The sequence below is a fragment of the Mustela putorius genome, unplaced genomic scaffold, assembly GCF_011764305.1.
Source record: "Mustela putorius furo isolate JIRA1106 unplaced genomic scaffold, ASM1176430v1.1 tig00003834_pilon_pilon_pilon, whole genome shotgun sequence".
Classification (NCBI taxonomy): Eukaryota; Metazoa; Chordata; class Mammalia; order Carnivora; family Mustelidae; genus Mustela; species Mustela putorius.
In genome coordinates this window covers 99306817-99327624 of record NW_025421987.1, presented here as the reverse complement: position 1 = coordinate 99327624, position 20808 = coordinate 99306817, and the positions used below count along the sequence as shown (strand labels likewise).

Below are 20808 nucleotides of genomic sequence, written 5' to 3'. Positions count from 1 at the left end.
AGACAGGCACTTACGAGATGGCCTCAATCATGTCCATGCCCATCTCCACGCAGCAGTGGGCATGGTCAGCCCTCGCTTCCGGCAGCCCAGAGACACAGTAATAGCAATCCCCCAGGATCTTAATACGTAAACAGTGATTCTCCTGGAAAGCAAATTAATTTTAAAAATTAAAAATAGTAGGAAAGAGAAGTGGGAGGGAAAGAAACGGGAAGCAAACAGATTCACCCCATGCCTGGAATAACTTGCCTTTTAGGGCAGCAAGCACAGACAGATGCATGGCCCCAGCCCCAGGACAGGCTTATCAGGAGCTGAGAGGGGGATGGAGGCCCAGCTGAGCAGCTCTCAGGCATTCCAGCCTCCCCAGGCTCAGGAACTCACTTTTGGGTCACTGCTGAGACCCAAGAAGAGTGCAGTCCGATGTGGGAGCAAAGAGGGCAGACTTCTCAATTCACGAAGGTCCCAGGTTGAGAGTCGGTGTCCTTGCTTCGACTCCCAGGCCCTGAGAATGCTCTGGCCCTTGGCCTAAGGCTCTATGAGAAGTTTTCTGATTCTCCTTCTTTTATAAAAAGACTGAAGCAGGAATGAGACTTAACCAAAGCTTGCCTGCCCCTCAGCCTGTCTGAGATGTGACCAAACAGCACGCTGCTAACCAGCAAGCATGTGAGGACTAAGACCTCCCCACCTCGCAGAGCTGAAGTCCTGCCCACTGCTGCTCCTGAGGAGAGTAACCGGGCACAACGGGGGTCGCCCAGCAGGTCACAACTGAGCCAGAACTCGGACTCGGATGGGATGTCACTAGTCACCAATTCTCAGCTCTCCAAGTCTGGCCACCAGAGATTACTTCATGAAGTAGGACACTGGGACTCAAATGTCCGAGTGGCCTGGATTCTCATTTAAGGCCCGTCCAATGCCTGACGGCCCAGCATATATCCAGTTCCCCTCATCCATGGTCAGGGGATAAAAACCACCAAGCCAGTGTGAGATCCGCCATCTAATGCCCTTGGAGGCCCTGGCACCCCTCTGACCAGCACCAGCCTCTCATCAATGGTTTGATGGCAAAAGGAAACGTGTCCGCCTGCCGGTGGACATTGCAGTGGGCAGCCCTGACATAAAATGACTCAACAGAGGTCCTGAACATCACTTAAAGACACAAAAGCTGGAGAGGATGGCAGTATAAACAGGGACTGAATGAACAAATATGTCATTTACCGCTCCCTGGCCTGGGATGCTACTTCCAATTTGTCTGAACAGCACAGAGTCCTCTTTCTGGAAGCCTCTGGGGGGTGGCACATAGCTGTCGGCAGGCCATTTGGGATTCAGACTCATTCTCTTACCACTCTGGCCGAGCTCCCCAAGAAAATGGCTCTACGGGCACTGAATCTGCCCCACCAAACAGAAATTCCTCAGGGGCCTGGGCAGCCTCACCCGCAGGCTTTCCCACGCCCTTCCTCAGGTGGAAGGCTCACTCCCTTGCTCCCTCATGATCACCGACATACAAAGACACATCCAACTGTGTGAGGTGTGAGGAAACACAGCCACAGTGCGTGCATCCCCCCTGCCCAGCAGGGCACATGCTGGCCCAGGGCCTGTCCCTGGGGCTCACAGGGCCTTGGCCATAGCGCTCTCCCTTGGGCGGCCCAGATGGAGCCAACCTTCTGGCTCTGGCACGGGCCCCGGGTGCCGGGGATGGCAGGGAGAGTGACTCACCGCAGCCAGCTTGTCAAAGCGGGCGAAGAGCTCGTTGAGGGTCATGACCAGCTCCTGGGCAGTGCACTGGGATGCCAGGCTGGTGAAGCCCTCGATGTCGGCAAACAGGATGCTGGGGAGACAGGTGGAGGAAGACCCCTGTGAGGGAGGAAGGACAGGGGACGCAACTGCTGGCCAGCAAGAGTCCTGGGGACGGGGAGGCTCCAAATGGCTGCTGGGGAGAGCATCAAGGTCCCTGGCCCTGGAGAGTTGAGGGAGCTGGCCTCTCCATGCTGCCCAGGAGACAACTCTATGCTCTCAATGTGCCCTCACTCCCACCCAGGATGGCGGTGGGGGTGGGGCTGGGGCAGAGGCATATGAGGCCTGGGAGTGTGCATCTGCCTGAGTTACCGAAGACAGGGCCCTGCGCACCCCCACCCCCAGTTCTGTGCCCTCTTGGGCCTGCCCTATGTGACTCCTGAACAGCCCCTTCAAGGTAGCTGTGGCCTTTGATTCATGGGCTTAGAAAGTGTTCCAGGCCCCAGTGTCAATCCCACTAAGGTCTCACTTCCCAGCCCCACAGACAGGGTTTCGGGCCCAAGCCCTCCATCCCTAGGGAGTCTCTAGAAGGGACAGACTAAAGAGGCTCGGGAAGGAGAGAGAGAGAGGAAGACACAGACAGCAAACATGTCCGGAAGCCTCCAACACGTCCCTGCCAGCAACGGCAGCCTCATCCCCAGGCACGGAGTCAAATGCAGCAGCCGGTCCCCACGGTGGTTATTGTGGGTCTTCTGTCTGTGTCTGTGGTTTATGTTCTGGAGACCGAAGCCATCTTCCTTTGCTCACAGTACACCACTAGAGGTGAGGCCCCAGGGCGGGAGTGTAGAAGGGCTAATGGAGTTTTTTCTTTAAGTAGACACAGAAACGTAATAACCCTCATGTACTGAGATGGGCTGGCTCAGGGCTGGGAGCCTGCAGACTGTCTTCTCACTGAGTCCTCCATGCAGCCCTGCAGCAGAGGCTTGGGGTCTCCATCTCACGGAGGAGGCGGCTGAGCCCCCGGGAAGAAGCTGCCGACAGCAGCATGGTGGGCTCCTTCTCCGAGGTCCGTGTTCTTCCCACTACACCACAAGGCTCCTGAAGCCCCAGACAGCCTTCCTTTTTTAAATGAGGAATGTAGAACAAGCATATTTTGTCATTCTATCTGAAAAATATGCATTGGTGCATTAAGCCTGTCTTTCTATTCTGATGTTTGATACCTGGGACTTCACTGACCCTGGGGAGCCTGTCAGTCCCAGGCCGGTCGGGTCTCAGAGATTGTCCAACAGCTTGCCTTAGCGTCCAGTGCCCCATAGCCCAGCTAGGCTCTCACGCTCAGGCCATGGCTCTCCTGCCCTAATCACCCCAGGGATGGGTACCAGACTCGGGACGGTCCCTGCAGCACAGAGCCCACTGAAATGGTTCCAACTAGCCTATCCCAAGCCTACTTATCCATTCCTTCCTGCAGAAACCCCAACAAAGTCCCATCCTCAAACCCCTCTCGCTCTGCCTCCTGACCCGCCACTGCAGCACTTCCCCAGGGGCCCCCACGGCTTGGGGGCGACCTGCTCACTTCTCCCAGGATGAGTAACAATCTTTCCAACGGCAGTTGTCTCCTCACCTCTTCGCCTTCGCACATCTGGCTGGTAATAAAACCTGCCTTTTAAAACAACTGGACACTGTCCTGTGCCCTTATGTGTATGAACTCACTTGAACACCACAACCACCCTATGAGGTCAATATCCCCCCTTTACAGGCGAGAAAATGAAGGAAAACAGAGAGGATGCGTCCTGTGCCCAAGGCTACACAGGCAACCTGGCTTCACAGCCCAGGAGCTGAACCCATAAATATGAAGCTGTTGGCCCCAGAGCCATCTTAAGTAAATATGAGCGTAATTCAGGGATCCGGCATTGTGAAAGGGGCAGAGGGAGCCGGAGGGGCTGGTACGGGTCACCACACATGGCGTCCGGGACTCCATCAGGAGGGGGGCACCCTCGGTGGCTGTCTGCCAGCCCACACGAGGGAAGGTTCAGACAGACAGGCCAAATGAGGGGAAAGAAGAAAAGTTGAGGAGGAGGAATGGAAAGGAGAGACACTGCCCCGGCTGGCCACAGAGCTCGGGAAAGCAGACAAGCTGTTCCTCAGCAGGCAGCTAGGGGGGCGGGGGCACAGATGGTGCGAGGTGGTCGGGAGTCTCCAGCAGCCTTCAATGCCTGGGGTCTGACCAGGCACATGGGCTCAGCAACCCCCTCCAAGGGGAGTAGACAGGGAATGCCTTGCGTCAGCATGCGTGGTAAGAGGAGCAGGGGAGGGAAGGCTGCCATGCCCCCGATGCTGATTTCAGCCCCCTAACTAACTAGAGCCCCCTCTTCAACCAGCTGCCGCTTCTCCACCGGTCTTGCAGGCAACTGGCCCGTTCCACTCAGGAACAAGAGAAAGGTCTCTCCCAGTCTGTGGAAAAGCGCCATCACATAGATGTTCTGGAAATTCTTCTTTAGGTCTCAAGAATCCAGAGCTAGTTCAGGTTGGGGTCAAGATCCATGGCTCCAGAGTTAAGAAACATTCCCCGGGCTGGAGCAGTGTCTTGAATGCAAAGCCAGCAGATACCACACCCGTCGCTACTCCATGCTAAGTCCAACGCTACACAGCATCCGCGGCCAGCTGTCAGCGGGCCGTCCTGCCTCTGAGGCTCTGGGCAGAAGCCTTCCTTGCCTCTCCCTAGTTGCCAGTGGGGGGTGTCCACGCATGGCATTGTGGGGCTGGCGGCTGTGTTATTCCCAACTCGGTCTCTGACCTCCCGCGGCACTGTCCCTGCGTATCCAGGTCTTCATACAGCATTTTCCTCTTCTTAGGAGGTGCCCCCTTATATTGGATTAGGGCCCCACCCTACTCTAGCATCTGAACCTGATTTCATCTGCAAGGACTCTATTTCCACATTCACAGGGACCAAGGGTCAGGGCTTCCAACATACGTTTTAGGGGAACCCAGTTCAACCCAATGTTCTAATGTATGTTTGTTGAATGGAAGAGAATAGTCACCCTTTCAAAGCAAGCAAGAGGCAAGACCGGTCACCTCAGCAGCTCTTCCTTCAACCCCATGGGGCCTCTTGGAGTCCCAAGCTACGTCACCTGAGACAGGAGTCTGTGGGGCCCAGGGCCTAGGTCCATGGGATGAACGGCAGAACAGTTACAGAGGCCGTGAGTGGCTTCCCAGTCCATGCCAGGAGGCGTGGGAAACAACGGTGGTGTGTGAAAGGCCTCTGGGGGCCGAGAGAGCCGGAGACCCCTCCAGCCTGCTGGGGTCTGCTCTTCACAGCCCCTCCTCGGGGGGAGGAGTCTGGGGGCACAGGCTGCGGGCAGATGAGCTGGGGCGAGACGGAGCCACCAGCCCACTAGAGAGGAGTGGCTCCGAGCAGGGCCCAGCGCGGGTTGCTCCCTTGCGCAGAGGCTTGGACAGGGTCTCTAAGGTCTCAGCTCTGCTGCCCTGCGGCCTGTCCTACACATTCATGAAAATTCTGCCTCCTCTACATCCCCCCACCTCCTGTCAGAGGGAAGTCACACGCCTCTGCTATCGCCTCGGTGCAGGGTTCCCCTCCATGGCTGTCACTCAGGAAGCGCCTGTGTTTTTGAGGTCTGCCCAGCTGCAGTCTGTTCCCCCAGCAAGATTTCCTGATCGGCTCTTGGGTGACCCTGAAGGCCATCTTCCAAGCATGCTGGGCCCAGAGAGGCATCGAGGTCCTCTTCCATCCATCAGCTCACTTCAGAGCTCAGCTTGGCAACGCGCTTAGGCCCTGGCAGTGGGGGCAGCGGGGGCAGAGGGCATGTGGAAGCTGGGCCGGCCCACCGTGGTGGCGCACTCCTCCCTGAGCCCAGCCATCCATCCCTTGCGGCCGCCCGCCATCTCCTCTGCAGGCCAGAGTGGCCAGGCCCCGTGGTGGCCCAGTGACCACAACAGGCCTTTCACCATTCCGCCGCATTCGGCCCAGCTTCTCCACACGCGTTCTTGGGGACGCACCTCTCCCTGCAGTTTTTCCCTCTCGCACCTGCAGGTGCTGTGACCTGACAAAGATGTTGGGGTCTGACTCTGCGCCTGAACAGAAGCCACACCCAGCAGCCCCTGGGGCACCCAGACACAGACTTCTCCTCACAGTCTGGGCGGAAGGCTGCACCAAGGACCTGCTTCTTGGACCTGCATTTCTCGGCACTGTACACGGAGGGGACTCAGGGAATGCTGGGAGGCAAACCGTCTGTCGAGGCCAGCCCAGGGGGCATGGGGGTCTGGGGAAACAGAGGTCATCGGGCAAGGGCAGGAAGGGAATATGGCAAGGTCTCAGCCCAACTCTCAGGATCTGGGCCTAGCAGGAGCTGAAAGTTTTAGGGAAGCAGGGCAAGATATGCCTGGGAGGCCCTAGCAGCATAGGCTGGGGAGGGGTCTACCCCTGCAGCTTGCCCTCTGTGTGCTCCAGGCCATACCACCTGGGTCCAGGCCCCCAGTACGATAAAGGAGGAGCAGTGGGTCACTGCACGCGCTTGGCGAACGGTGCAGTCAGGCTGCTCACACCAACATCTGGCTGACGACAGACACCAGATGACTGGGCATTTTCCAAGGGGGGGTGCAAAATAATTAGAGCAGGGCGTCTGGACAAGGAGCAGCCAGAGAACCTTCTGAGGGACAGGCTGGGAGAGGCAGAGGGGAGAGGCCACTGAGAGAATGCTGAACACACTGGATATGGGTATCCGTTCCACCCTGGACAGCCATGCCCCCTCCACTCTCTTGGCAACGGGCCACCTTCCTTCTGAAAGCTGAAGGGCCCTGTGACTGGCTTGACTCTCGGGATTGGATCCAGTGGGTCTGGGGTCCACAGATGTCCTGGAATCCTTCTTACCAGCCTCAGGGCCTCCTGCAGACCCTATTTCAACCCCTGATCCCCTGGTCCTGTTTCTGTCCACCACATCCTACTCTCACCGCCAGAGAGTGGACCTCCCATCGCACTTACAGACTTTGTGTTCAGAAAGCCTTGCAAGAGCTGGGGGAATGTGGCCCACAGGAGAAGCCCACAAAAGGTAAAGGGTTGCACCAAGACTGAGCAGTAGTCAGTGACCTTTCAGTGATGAGCTCGTGGTGATTTCTACTGTCTGTAGAATATTATTAGTGTATTATTAGTTCTTAATTTTCTACAAAGAAAACACATCCTTTGTAGAACGAGAAAGGTTGAAAACTAATTATGTTCTTCTAAGATCTGATTCTAACCCTTCTATCTTCATGATGTCTTTTCTGACCTACCCAACCCAGGATAATTCTTCTTATTCTGAATTCTTATTAGGATCAGAATTTCCAAGGCCTAGCCTGACACATTCAGTGGGTCGGTGTCTCTTCACCTTAACTTCTCTGCCTTCCCCTCTACCCCCAAGGCCCCCAGTTTTGAATCCAAAGAGCTAAAATAACAAGTCCTAGCTGGCTGCCAGCTCCATTCCCCCACTGATCCCCATTCCGTGTCCAAGGACAAACTCGGGTCTCTTGTGAAGACCCACGTCCATGCAAGGAAATGAAGAAACCACCTCGGGCAAGGTGGAGAGGCGAAAATGGCCAGTCACTATGGAAAACACAGTGGACTCCCTTAAAAAATTAGAATGTAGCAATTTCTCTTCTAGGTATACACCCAAAAGAACTGAAAGGAGGGACGAAAGGAGGGACCTGGGCACCCACGTTCACAGCAGGATCATTCACAATAGCCCAATTTGGCAGAGGAATGGATAAACAAGCTGTGGCGTACACACACCACGGAGTACTAGGCGGCCTGGAAAAGGAAGGAAATCCCGGCCCACAGCACCACATGGACGAGCCTTGGCCACGTTATGCTGACTGAAATAAGCCCGCCGCAAAAGAACATGTACTGTAGGAGTCCACGGCCAGGAGGTACCCGGAGTAGTCAAAGTCACAGGCATAGTGCGGAAGGGTGGTTGCCTGGGGCCGGGGGGGTGAAAGGAGAGGAATGCGGAGTCGTTTCACAGGGACAGGATCGCAGTCTTGCAAGGTGAAAAACATCTGGAGACAGATGGTGATGGTGGCTGCACAATGATGGGAAAGGTCAAAATGGCCTGTTTTATATCATGTCTATTTAATCACAAGTAAGATAATGAATTAGCTGGTTGTTTAAGAGGAAAGCCCTGCCCCCAGGGGCTTCCCCAGTGGGACCAGATGGGTTATGAGGCCGCTGATCCCACCGCAGTGGGCATGGCCCGACCTCACTGCTGAGAGCTGGACAGTCCCTGAGAGGCAAGCACCGTATCTAGTCACACGTGGCAAAGAGGGGCAGCACAATAAATGTGGGATGAATGAGATAATAATATAAAGACCACTTGTGTCTATAATTGGTATAGCGTAGAGCTCAGAATACTTTTCTTAGTGTCAGGTTGGAGACAGGAATGCTAGGCTTACGGATCATCCCTTATGTGGTCGGTTCCCAGGAATATGACTGGAGGTAAATATTTTTTCCTCTCTGCCCCCAGGGTGCACAATCCACCCACAGGTATCTGAGCATCAGGGACGCTGTCGTGAGGCCATTATAATTCAGAGCCGCGCCGCAGCTGAGCCAGACTCCAGAACGACCTGGGGAACACAGCCAAGTCCTTGAAGGAGACGGGAGAGGAGATGATAACCTTAAAAGGGGGAGGTTCAGGAGAGGCTGGGGAGAGAAGGAAAGAAAGGGGGAGGAGGGAGGAGAGGGAGCGCTCCCCAGCCCCCTCCACACGTACCCCCCCCCCAGTTCGGGTTTGGCTGTTACCTCATTTCCACCCCCTGAGTTTGCAGCTCTTCAGCCAGGCCCCCTGAGAATGAGGCTGTGATTCCAGCCAATGAGCCAAGACCTGTACTCCATCAAGAACTTCTCCGGGGGTCCAAACAGAGGAAGCCAAGTGAGGACCAGCGCCCCCTGGAGGAGCCAGCTCTCCAGCCCGCCCCACCATCTACAACCTCTAAAACCACAGGGCTCCCCCGTGAGAACATGTCATTCAGGTGCCAAGCTGTCTCTCTCAGTTGGGACCCATAGGGCAGTAGCGTATCCTTCAGTAGCCTCTCCGGGCTGGCTTGAACGTTCCCTGCCCCCTGAAACCTTTGGGGTATTGGTCTCCTGACCTTGACTCTCACCGCATACCCTGCTCTGCCTCCAGAGGGCAGACAGTCTGCAGCTACCTCCCAAGTGGGGGGCCTGGCAGTGGCTTTCCATACTCTACCTCGTCTCCCCTTCCAGCACCCCGTGAGGAGTAAGTCCTGGGGCCCTCTCTTAGGGGCTCTGTTCCTTTGTGGCTTCTATCCTAACAGAAAAATTAAGTGGTAAGTTTTGTAACATCTATATATGCTCGTAAGAATGCAAAGCCCTAACCCCCATTCCTTATGTGATTCAATCCCAATTTACTGATTGACCTGCTGTTTACTGTATGTCTTCCTCAAGAGAAAGCAAGCTTCCCAACATCAGAGACAGTGTCCCTCTTAATTCCCATCTCAATCCCTGCCTCTGTAGCTAAGTGTCCCACCAGTGGAAGCAGAGGAAAGCAGCCACTGAATGGATGAGTGAGGGGACATCACCATCTCCATGTCATAGATGAGGCACCTGAGGCTCGGGTTAGATGACTTGCCTGAGTTCCCACAGCCAATACGTGGCAGAGAAGGGTGTGACCCAGGCTGCTCCACACAAGACATTCATCTTGCTCCACAATAGTGACATCTTGGCAAGGGTCCCCTGGTGACAGCTGGGTTCTGGCAGCATCTGTAAGTTTACTGTGACCCATGGGAATGTGCTACGTGCTTCTAGGGCCAGCCCCTTCCTCCCACCTCAGTGCCCTCCTCCCAGACAGAGGAGGAGGCCTCTGGCATGCTGGAGGCCTTTGTCCCAGGAATGCGGGGAGGACAGCGCAGCCTCCCTCTGACCTTCATACTGCCCTGGCTGCAGGGGAGGCAGGTGTCTGGGAGGAGGGCCCTCAAGCCACAGGTCTGACACCCTAGCCACCTGGTCCCAGCTGCCCTGTCCAGCCAGAAGGGCTAAAACAGCTCTACCTGTCACACTACATGTCAGACGGGGGGTGGGGGGGGAGGGTGGTGGTGTCTCCAAAGGTTCCTGGGCCCCTGGCCCACCTCAGTGCATTGCCAGTGGTGGCTCAGCACCAAAGCATCTGACAGGTTCCCGGCAGGTCCCAGGGGCAGTTTTCTATCGGGCACCAGGAAAGGGGGAGGCCACAGAGGGCAGTGGGGGTCTGCTGTCACCCCTCCCTGCCCAGGCCAGACTCTCCCCACCCATTCGTCTCCTGCCCTTCCGCAGATCCAAGCCCAGTCTGTCACACTGCAGGGCTGATTTATTTTTCTTGCGGCCTTGTTCTCAGTGGAGGCTAGAGAGCAGCATGTCATCACCCTCTCTAAATATTATAACTCCGCAGAGAATTGACAAACGTGACTCATCACCCTTCCACGCGTGAGCTAGAGAATCCCCAGGCCTTGCTTTGTTGATAGGAGTGTGATAATCATCACAATAATAGCAGTAACGACAACAATCACTGCTCCCCATTACTGAACACGTGGCCAGGGCCAGACACGGCGCTAAGCGCTTCCCTCACACCCTTTCATCCGCTCTCCACAACGCTGCTAAGTTGGTATCCTTCCTGTCCCATACAGAGGAGGAGACTGAAGGTCAGAGTATCCAGGCCCATCACTTGCCCTGCTCACATGGCCAGAGGACAGTGGAGCCCGACTAACCCCAGGCCCCAGACCTAATCACCACACCTCAAGCCCAGCCCCAGGGTGCATTTCTATACCTTGATGTCACCCCTCCACCCACTACCCAGCCCCACACCCAAGTCCAGAGACTAAGTGCACGATGTGTTTCCATCAAGACCTGCGGCCACAGCTGCTCACAGAACAGGAAGGGCCCCCACAGGCTATTTGCACCTGACTGCTCATGGCTGGGCTATGGTGTGTACCAACCACAACCAGCCTGGCAATTTCAGAGTCAGAATTATGTCTGTCCCTATGAAAAGGGCAGCGTCTTGATTTTTCTCCCCTTCTATCTGATAGCTGCATTGATCCTTAGCTCGTCTAAAAACAGAAATACCCCCCTGGAAGCCTGTTGTGGGGGGAGGGGTTCTGGTTCTTGCCACATGGACACTCGGGCCACTCTGTGATTAGGGTGTTGTTCTTTTCTTTACCCAAAGTCACAGCCTCCCTGGGAGTGGAAAGATGAGGGCATGTCTCCCCAGGAGCGGATGACTCCTTATGGTGGCAGAAGAGGCCCGAGTCAGCCCCTTTGCCCCAACCACCTTGCTGGAGAGCTGGAGGCCCAAAGCAACAGAGGGGCAGGAGACGGAGGGGTGAGAGGGCCAGGTGCGGGGCAGAGATGCAGAAGTGGGCAGATGTGCTAGCCCAGCCAGGGAGAACCTACACCTTGCCTGCCACACTGTTTCTGAGCTGGGAATTTTCTGCATTCCCTACGTGTTCGACATCATACTTTAACGGAGTCAGCCAGATGCTCTGCCGAGCTGAGAACAATCAAGAAAAGCACCTTTGTCCGTGCTGTGCTTGGAACAATGCCAGGGCCCGTGAGGCCGTGAAGACGGGACTGAGAGAGAGTATCCCAGAAGCGGGTAACAGGGGTTCCGGTATGTTGGCTCCCACCTGAACTTTGGGCCTCCAGGATGTGTTCTAACAGGGAAGGCTATTTCTTTAAATGTCTTAGAGTCCCCCAGACTTCAGGGATTGCTAAACAGGAAAGGCCTCTGGTGGGTCCATAGTGTCTGTCTCTCTCTTTCTCTCTAGAAGCCAAACTTCTCTCCAAAGTCTCCCCTTGGCTGGGGACTCCCCGAGATTCCTTCCCACAAATCCTCATACACACTCCTTCCTCCTGGGCATGTAAAAAACACCTAGTAAGGCTAAGTAAGAATTCTGATACCGAAAAGTTTCCTGGGGGCAGCTGTCCCACTTAACCAGCTCTAGGATCTTAGACAAATTAACCCCTATGCCCCAGTTTCCTGCAAAATAGAGATAATAGCAGCACTGACTTCTTATATGTACGCTGTGGACTCGGCAAATGTTTGAAAGTATTCAGAAGAGTGCTGGGTTAAAGGAGGCACTAGACGAGTATGACTGTTGTTGTGAGTAATTTTTCTACCTTGTGGGGGCAGAGAGGGGTGTGAGAAGAAGTGGGGAACCCACATGTCAGCATGACCTGCCTAATCCCAGGCCCTACTCTCGTCTCTTGAGCTCGGCTCAGCGGAGCCCACGGCCCCTCGGAACGCCTCCTGGGCAGGCGTGGGGACTCGGCCTGCAGCAGCCTTCTTCCCACCGCTGGCGATGCTCTCCCTGCCTGACAGTGAACATGCGTGGGCTCCAGAGGGATCAGGGTATCCCAAAAACTGAGGACACAAGTGTTGTTCAGGTAACCTCTTTCTCCCAAAGGCTTAGCATCTCTTTTGGAAGATGGATACAGGACACAAGGGCAAACAACAGTCTTGGATTCCAGGGTATGCCTGGCAACTGGGCAATTGCGCCTGAAATTCTGATGATTTCTACATGAAAACTGTGTCCTCCCCACCCCTGCAGCCATCAGCCTTGCCTTGAGTGCACATTTATCAGCGTGTGCGTGTAGGTGTGTGCACCATTATTCATTTTATTCCATTTAATCCCTTTATGAAAATTCAGCCCAAGCCTCCAGAGGGTTCCCTCTACACCAGCCTTGGAATATTTGTGGGTCCAAGGAAAACCTGCCCAGGAAGAGAGTCATTCTCTTAAAGGCAGCCTCAGCAGCTCCTTTTCTGGGCCTGTGGGATGATTCCCGGGCTCTCCAGGAAGCCATGCTGCAGTAAGGCCACTGAGCCGCTCCCCGTCCCCACGGAACTCCAAAGCCGACTGTGCACTCCATTAGGCTACATCTGTTTGCACGGGCCTGCCGTCAGCAGCTTCCCTCTAGAGAAGCAGCAAATGTGCAGTAAAAGGGGCATGGGCTCCGGGGCAGGCTGACCAGAATGCACCGCCCTTTACCATTCCTGGCTGAGTGACCCTGGGCAAGGGTCTTAGCTGTTCTGAGCTCAATCTCTAAACGAGGAATGTTGATAAGGGAGCCCACCTTGCAGCATGGTCAGGAGGACTGGCAATGAGGTACGTAATGCCTGTCACACACTGGCTCAGAAGGAATGGAAGCTGCTAGATAATGATGAAAATGGAGATGATAATAGCAACATGCAGGTCCCAAGTTGGCTTTCTGTCACCCTTGTTAGGCCAGGAGTTTCCCCAACAGCTGGTGCTACTGCTTTCTCTTTTCTCCTCCTTCCTTCCCTAGCTTCTCCCTGGGGCCTCCCCTTAACAATTCACTTCACCAACCTCGAGGGTGCCTCGTGGCTGGGGCACCCCAGATAATACACCCCAAAGCCACAGACCACGCAGTCAGATCAGCCACAGACCTCCCTTGGAAGGGCAGAAAGTGGGGATGTTGCCTCCCTGGGGATCAGTCCTCCCACCCTGCCCTCGCCCCCCAGCCTCTCCTACCTCACGTTGTCATGTTTCTGGATGTAAATCTTATGGAACATCATATCCTCCTGCTTGGCATTGATGTCTGCTTTCATCTCCATGGCAACATGACGGGGCAGGACAGACAGCAGGAGCCGCTCCTGGGGAGGGAAGCACATGCTTTCATCACAGCTCCCTCCGCCTGCCTGGCAGTCCCCTTCCTTCCCCGGGCCAACTCCTCAGCGCCTGGGCCCCCCCACCCACAGAGTCCTGGAGAACCCCTCAGGCTGGCCTGAAATTCAAGGAGCGAACACTCATGTGGGGGTGAGGCCAGCGTGATGCCTCAGGGCTACTTGGACTCTTCTCCCTGGGAGACCACCCGGGTTTTCTGTGTGGGTACTTGGAGAAGAGCACACCTGGTGAACCAGTACTGAGCCCCCATGTCACCTGAGACCATGTGTAACCATTCAGGCAAATGGCTGATCCTCTCTGAGCCTCAGCTTTCCCATCTATAAATAGGGAGGGGGCTGCTGAGAGCACGACATGAGATTCACTCAATTAGTCATCAAACACATACTGAGCTCCAACCACGTTCCGGGCACCGTGCTGCTGTCCCCGAGTTACGACTGTGGGAGGGGCAAGGTTTCTCCTCCACAAAGCTCCCAGTCTTGTGGGATTACACAGTACTACGGGGCACTGCACAGGGGTAACTGACCCAGGCTTGGGGGAATGGGGTGGCCAGAGAGGGCTTCATGGGGACCAGAAGGATGAGGTTGGGGTGCTCCCTTTCCACGTCAGGGATAGCACCAGGGGAGGAGGAAAGCACACAGACTCTGAGAACCTGAGAGAAGCTAAGACCTATGGAAGAGGAGGTGGGAGAGCAGCAGGGAGAGGGGCCAGGAGCACGCTGTGGAGGAGAGGGGCCCGACTTTGCCTCCCTTCCACGTTCTCCTCCCAGTCCTGCCTGGGGTCAGAGGTCCAGCGGCCTCAGGAATGGGCGACCTCGCCTTGCGCCCCGACAGCCCACTACTCATGCCAGGTGCTCTGCTAGCCTAGCTCACGGACTTCTCCCACCTGGGGCCCTTCAGCCCGGCTGGCCCAGGCCTCCTCATTCTCCCATCACTCGCCCCTGGATGCTGGGCCCCCCGCCTTGTATGGCCCTAAGACTCCGCTCCTGTTCCCACATCTTTCTGGTTTCTCTCCCTCCTCCTGCCCGCCACACAGCACATCCGCGCCTCTCTCCTCTTTCTGCTCACTCTCACCCCTCCGAGCACGGTTTCCACCAGCAACTCTGCCCACCACTCTCTGCCCCCTAGACCTTGTCCAGGCTCCGTGTCTCCAGCTGCCTGCTCGATGACTGGCTACTACAACCTTGACGCCGCACCCAAAACCACCTCCCCTTCCCAGGTTTCTATTCCCCAGTGGCTCTTCAAGTTCTTGTCTTTGCCCGTGCCAGCCCCCATCCTCCTGGTCAGAGGTCAATACCCCACCCAAGTAACTGCTTTAACTCTTCAGAACTTTCCCTCTGAGATTCTTGCCTGTCCCTTTGGCCCCAGGCGCTGTCCAGCTCTGACCAAGTCCTGTGGATGTGGGCTCTCGGCCTTCCTGTTCCACGGCCCCCTCCACTGCCTGCACGTAGTTCTCTCACCCAACTGTGGGATTCTGGCTACCCCATCCCAGACAGATGACCCCGGCCCCGCTGTAGCCCTCCTCCCTTCCTGTATGGCCCCAGTCTCTCCAGCACACTGCCTTTGTCATGCCACTCCCCAGCTCAAAGCCTCCAAAGCTTCCCTGGGTTCCACCAGCCGCATCAAATGTGCATTCTTCTGGACCCAAAGAACCCACGCCTCTTTATTTTCCACTACAACCTCATTCTACCTGCCCCCTTTCCCGTGCCTGGCCTGCTCCCATCAACCCAGGCCTGGCTGCCATTCTCATCCTTCTGAAGCCCTCTACCATCCCAGCCTGGCTCTCACAGGTCTCGGCAAGCTTCAAGTCCCTCCCAGGTGACCAGGGCAGTCCCTGCAGCAGCTTCTGCGTCCCAGCTTGCTGCCTCTGATCCACCATCCACACTGCAAGCCAGTAAGTGATCTTTCTAAAACATACACCTGACCCCATCACTGCCCTGCGTAAAACCCTCCTGTGCTTCCCGAAGCTTCCAGAACTAGCCCATAAGCCCAGCCTGGCCTCAAGCTTTCCATGATCTGGCTCCCCTCTACCCCTCCCTGGGCCCAGCACACAGAGCTCTGTTCCAGACACAGTGAACCATGAGCTGCTTCCCAAGCTCCTGGCAGTGTGTCCTTGCCTTTGCACACAAGCTCATCTAGAATCACCATCCTCACATATGCTGGGACCCTCCTTCCTGGCTCTGTTTCCTGTGGGGAGGGTCCTGGCTCTGGCAGAGGCATCCCCCACCACTCAGGGTCTTCCTTCCAAGTCCCTGATCTGTTAATGGGGTCTCCCTGCAGCGCATGCAGTGAGACAGCCCCAAGGACGGAGCTGCGTCGCGCTCAGCTCCACAAGTGACAGCCTTGGGCCTGGAAAACACTGGTAATGCATTGAAGGTGCTCACTGATGTTCTCGGTCTCCCTGAGCATCAGTGGACATGGCCTTCAAAGGTTATTTACTGAACTCTCAGTAAGCAGTTCCTGGTGACAGACATACAAACTAAAGGAGAATTCTGTGGAAATATATTACAGCTGGGGGAAGGGGTGCTCTCTATAGTTATATCTGGGAGAGACCTTCCCACATTTCTAACCACTTCTGGGGCTGAGGGTTGGGGTATGGGTGCGGATGGCTGGACAACAGTTTGGAGTCCCACCATGAGGGGACACCTCGGAGTGCCACCCCAAGGACCCAAAGAGCAGCACCTTCTGCAGAGGGTGGGGGAGGCCCCAGAGCTGCTGGGCTCTGGCTGGGTGAGGAGTGCCTGTCCCCAGGAAGCACTCCTCCCCTCCCTGTTCTCTTGGCTCAGAACATGGTAAAGCAAATGGATTTTCTCCTCCAAATCCCTGTGGGTTTGCTGGAACGTCCAGCCTGTCCAGGGCCAGTGCAAATCAGCTGTGAGGAGCTGTAAAATACACATTTTACTGGAGAAAGAACAAGGCTCAGGAGTGACAGGGGACATGACAGGGGACACTCCCTGACACAAAAAGGGAAGAAAGGCACCCCGATCTCAGATGAGCAATGCCAGGGCCTGAACTGGGACAAGAGGTGGCTCCTGAGGCATGCAGGAGCTCAGGGTAGGGGGCAGAAGGGCAACAAGCTTGTCAGAGAAAGACAGGGACACCGCCAAGCATGGGGTTCATTCAAGAGCCAGACCAGGAGTTCAGAGAGGGCTGAAAGAATGCCTGGGGCGAGGCAGGCCTCCGACTGGACAGCATGAGCTGGGGACTGGCAAGACTCAACGGCCAGAGCAGCAGGGCTGGACGGGAAACAGGGACAGGCCAGGCGGCTGCTGGGGCAAGGTGGGGGAGGGGTGCCGTGCTGGAGAGACACCACAGAGCCTCACGCCTTTGCTCAGCCATTCGGACTTGGCCAGCCCATGTCACATAACTCCTCGGGAGGCATCCAGACGGAGTCAGAGACCCTCTCACACTGGGGTCAGACTGCTGTGCACTTGGGGTGTCCCCAGCATGCCCTCTGGGCAAGCGAGGAGGGTGCAGGGGACCACTGCTGTCTAGGCTTTTGTCTCCCTTGTCCCCAAGCTCAAAGGCAGTGGGATTCCACTCACATCTGTTAGGTAGACATGAATATAAGGAGAGAGGAGAACTTGCTTTGGAGAATTCATCTCTCAGAGCCACACCTAGTCCGAGTCCAGTCGCGACCCCGTCACCCTGCTGACCTGCCCTTATTCTCCCTGGGGTCACACAGCCCCACCTCAGGGGCTCCTGTGAGCTCTTCAGCTCCATCATGTCCCAGAGTCCCCAGACCACATGTGGTTCACATGCAGGAGAGGGCACAATGGTCTGGAGCCCCAAAGAGGATGCCGGGCAGCTGTAGGGGGCACCCTGACACAACCCTCAGTCCTTGCCCGGCTCCCACCCAAGAGAGCACATAGGGCCAGCTCCCTCAGCCCCAGCCCTCTGAGTCTGTGGCCTGTGTGAATGGCTTCCCTGAGAGTCAGGTTTAGGGTGAGACAAGGTCCACCGTCCTTTCTCTGAACCAACTAAACCCCAGAACTCGGCGCAGAGAAAGTGCCTAGTGGGGGTGTCCCAGGGGCTGACTGAGCCACCTCCTCTCCTCTCTCTCAGGGAGCACCTTAATCCCAGATGGGAACACTACAGCTCTCAGTGCTCCCACTAATCAGCACTGGGGAGGGGGCAGAGCTCACTCTGGTGCCCAGGGCCTGGGTGATTTGGCTTGTTTGCAGCCCACAGGTGGACACTGAGGAGGCAATAGGCAAACTCTGAGGTAGAGTTTTCTCCAAAGTCTCCATAAAGCATTCCCACAGAGCCAGAAATTCTAGGCTCCCTCCAGGGAAAACATTCCCTTCTGGCTGGGTCCCTGCCCAGGGAGGTGGGGCTGGGCACCTCCAAGGAGCACGGTTGGTGGGGAGACAGGCAGCTGGGCTGAGGCAGGTCTGGGGCCTCTGCTCCCTGTAGCCATGCAAGGACAGGAGGGCCTCACCTGTTGCTGGTTCTCCCGTTGTGAGTGGAGTCGTGCCTGGATGCACTCCCGGGTCTCCTGGAAGGCCTGTCTCTGGGAGACCTCAGCCGGGTAGTGGGTGCAGACACCCACGATGTTGGTGCAGGAGAAAATGAGGACATTGGAGACAAGCTGCAGAGGGAGAGATGAAGACACGGAGCTCAGGCCCAGAGCAGGCACCAGTCATGGGAGCCCCAACCCTAATCCTCCAGCCCCAAAGCGTGGAGCTCCCAGCTTCCACATTAGTGCACACGTACACACACACACACACACACACACACACACACACCCCTACCTACCTGTGAGTTAACCAACGCCAAGGACACCCAGTCATGGCTGGCCACAGGGAGTAGGCATGCATCATAGGTCAGGCTCTCTGACTTCCCTGAAGCCCAAAGCTTGGCTGGCCTGTGACAGGTGACAGGCTGTGGCCCTAAGGAACTAAGTCTCTGAATAATCATACTGTACATGCCCATAGCCCCAGTGATGAAAAGTTCAGCATATCGGTAATGATATGAGGGAGCTGTGTATACACTGGGGCTGGCAGGGGCATTGCAAAGAAGGTTCCATAAGGGTCATGGGATTTCATGTTTTGAAAGTGTGATAGAGTCCAGCATAGGACAAAGGGCTGCCAATTTGTAGAGAAGCCTGAGATGGTTATTTTTATATTAGCTTATTATTCCCTAGGATCAACTGCAGAGAAGCAAGCAGTGCTGGCTACCCATGAGATACCCAGCATTGCGCTGACTCCTCTGGGGACTGAGGAAGGAGAGGATCCCTGGCCAGGAGGGGTCAGTGTCAATGGCTGGTCCCCTCTCCTCTTCCTGGGCTTCCATTCCTTCTCTGCACCAGCTGGCGAGCAGCCACCATCGCCCTCTGCTCCGCACTCATGCCCTTCTCTGTGCTGACGGAGATGTGTGTGTGGAAAAATACTACTGCCCCTCAGGTCGCAGAGACAAGGTTGGAATTCTTTGGAAAGAAGTATTTACTGAAAAGCTAAGGGAAAACAGAACACAACACTACACACCCCACAAAAGCAAATTTACATAGCACATTTCAGATCCTGGCAAAGATGCTGTTGAGACAAACTTCTTCTTGGCAGGTGTAGCTCCTGGGGCATCTGGGTAAACTTACGCTGGTCCTGCCCTTGCCTCAGGCCACACAGGACAGAAGCCACGCAAAGATGTTCAGGCTTCCCCAGACCCATCACTCCCTCCCAAAACTTAATTCTTAGTCTCCACGACAGAAGAGAACCCCAATTGGCCCCTGGCACCTTCTGCTATAGCTCCTGAAGCTTTCTGGGAGTTCAGCGCCTGACTGTGACCTGGTAGACAGCCTCCCCACACCCTTCTTCCAGGGGCCTCTTTGTCTCTGGAACCTAGAAGTCCTGTCCTGCACTCAGGTCTGTGTTTCACCTGAAGGTTTTCTCCAGCCCAGCTTTGATGTATGCTGACTCTGCCCAGGGTCCTTGGCCAGCCTAGGCCTGGAGGCCATGTGGGCCCCGTGCTGGATGTGGTGCCACATTTCCTTGGAAATATCCTATACCATAACTGTCCCAATCCGTCAATAAAAAGAGACTTTGGGGGCACCTGGGTTAAGGCCTCTGCCTTCAGCTCGGTTAATGATCCCAGGGTCCTGGGATCGAGCCCCGCATCGGGCTCTCTGCTCAGCAGGGAGCCTGCTTCCCCCTCTCTCTCTGCCTGCCTCTTTGCCTACTTCTGATCTCTGTCAAATAAATAAATAAAATCTTTAAAAAAGAGAGAGAGAGAGAGAGACTTTGTCTTTCCCGTCCCAAAGTCTTGTTCTCTCCTTGGTTGCACAATAAATCCCGTTTCCTAGCTGAAGGACACTGTAAGGTCCCCTTGAGCACCTCCAGACACTTCCTGGATGTGTCTTCGAGGAAGGGGCAAACTGATTACCAGCTCCACCAACCCTGATGATGACTCATAACTCCCCCAGACTCCACCCCAACCCACCCACCTCAGAACTTCCTTTCATGTAAAAACATGGCAGAGGAAAACATAACCTACTCAGCACAAGGAAAGAAAACCCCTGCTCTACGAAGCTTACAATCCAGGTGAAGAGATAAGTGGTCAAGACTGACAAAAAACTGGCAACAAGCAGCAGAAACAGCCTCACACCAAGGAAGAAAAAAAGGAGAAGATCATGGGGAGGCAAGAGGAGAACCAGGGCAGGCCAGGGCACATTAGCCCTGGGGTTGGGGGCATAGCTAGCAAGTCTGGCATGGGAAAGGTTATACCCTGGAAAGAGTATCCATGATGCTCAGTTTGTGAGGTACTCAAGGTCCTTGAATAAATAACTCAGGCTGTATGATCCTGAGGGGAAGTCCACAGAGAGAAGATAGAGCTGGAAAGGCAGACCAGACCACACTGAAGGGGCATCTGAATGTCAGGCTGAGGAGGCCTGACACAGCCCTTATCCCTTATACAATAGGAAATGAAGGACTATTGAAGGAAGAATTCTTTCTTCACCTGGAAAGAATAGCAGGGATGAGCACACAGCTTCAGAAAGTCTCATCGGGGGCAAGAGTAGTGTAGGGAGTAGGAGACCAGTCAGGAGGCTGCCACAGAAGCCCAAAGACCTATGTGAGGCTGGGGGCCAGGACAGGCAGAGCTAACTCAGAAGGAAGAGCCCCGAAGACGAGGGGGATAAGGTTCAGGAAGAAACAGACTATGGCTTACAGTGTTACCAACACAAGTGACCAATGAGACAAGCCTCCAGAAGCCAGCGGGGCCCACTGAGAGAGAAGGAAGGAGAGAGAATGAAATGGAGGAGAAGGCTGAAGGAACAATCTCCAGAGAATGCTGGAGAACGTTCTAGTTAGGAGATATCTTTTGAAAGGAGAGGAAGGTGCCAGATGACTAAAAACAGGAAAAACTGGGAAGGAAAAGATGAGAAGCTACCCTCAGATAGGATAAGTTATCATGA

General features: G+C 55.4%; 1 protein-coding gene across 2 annotated transcripts in view; it reads right to left on the bottom strand.

Annotated features, from left to right (window-relative positions):
* Positions 1-20808, bottom strand: part of ADCY5 (adenylate cyclase 5) — a 148061-nt gene that overhangs the window by 44539 nt on the left and 82714 nt on the right. For both annotated transcript variants that reach the window (XM_045088819.1, XM_004745509.3), the window contains exons 2-5: positions 17842-17991; positions 13252-13373; positions 1708-1819; positions 15-142 (exon numbers count right to left, since the gene is read on the bottom strand). In XM_045088819.1, the coding sequence (XP_044944754.1) occupies positions 15-142; positions 1708-1819; positions 13252-13373; positions 17842-17991 (512 nt within the window). The remainder of the gene's footprint in view (positions 1-14; positions 143-1707; positions 1820-13251; positions 13374-17841; positions 17992-20808) is intronic.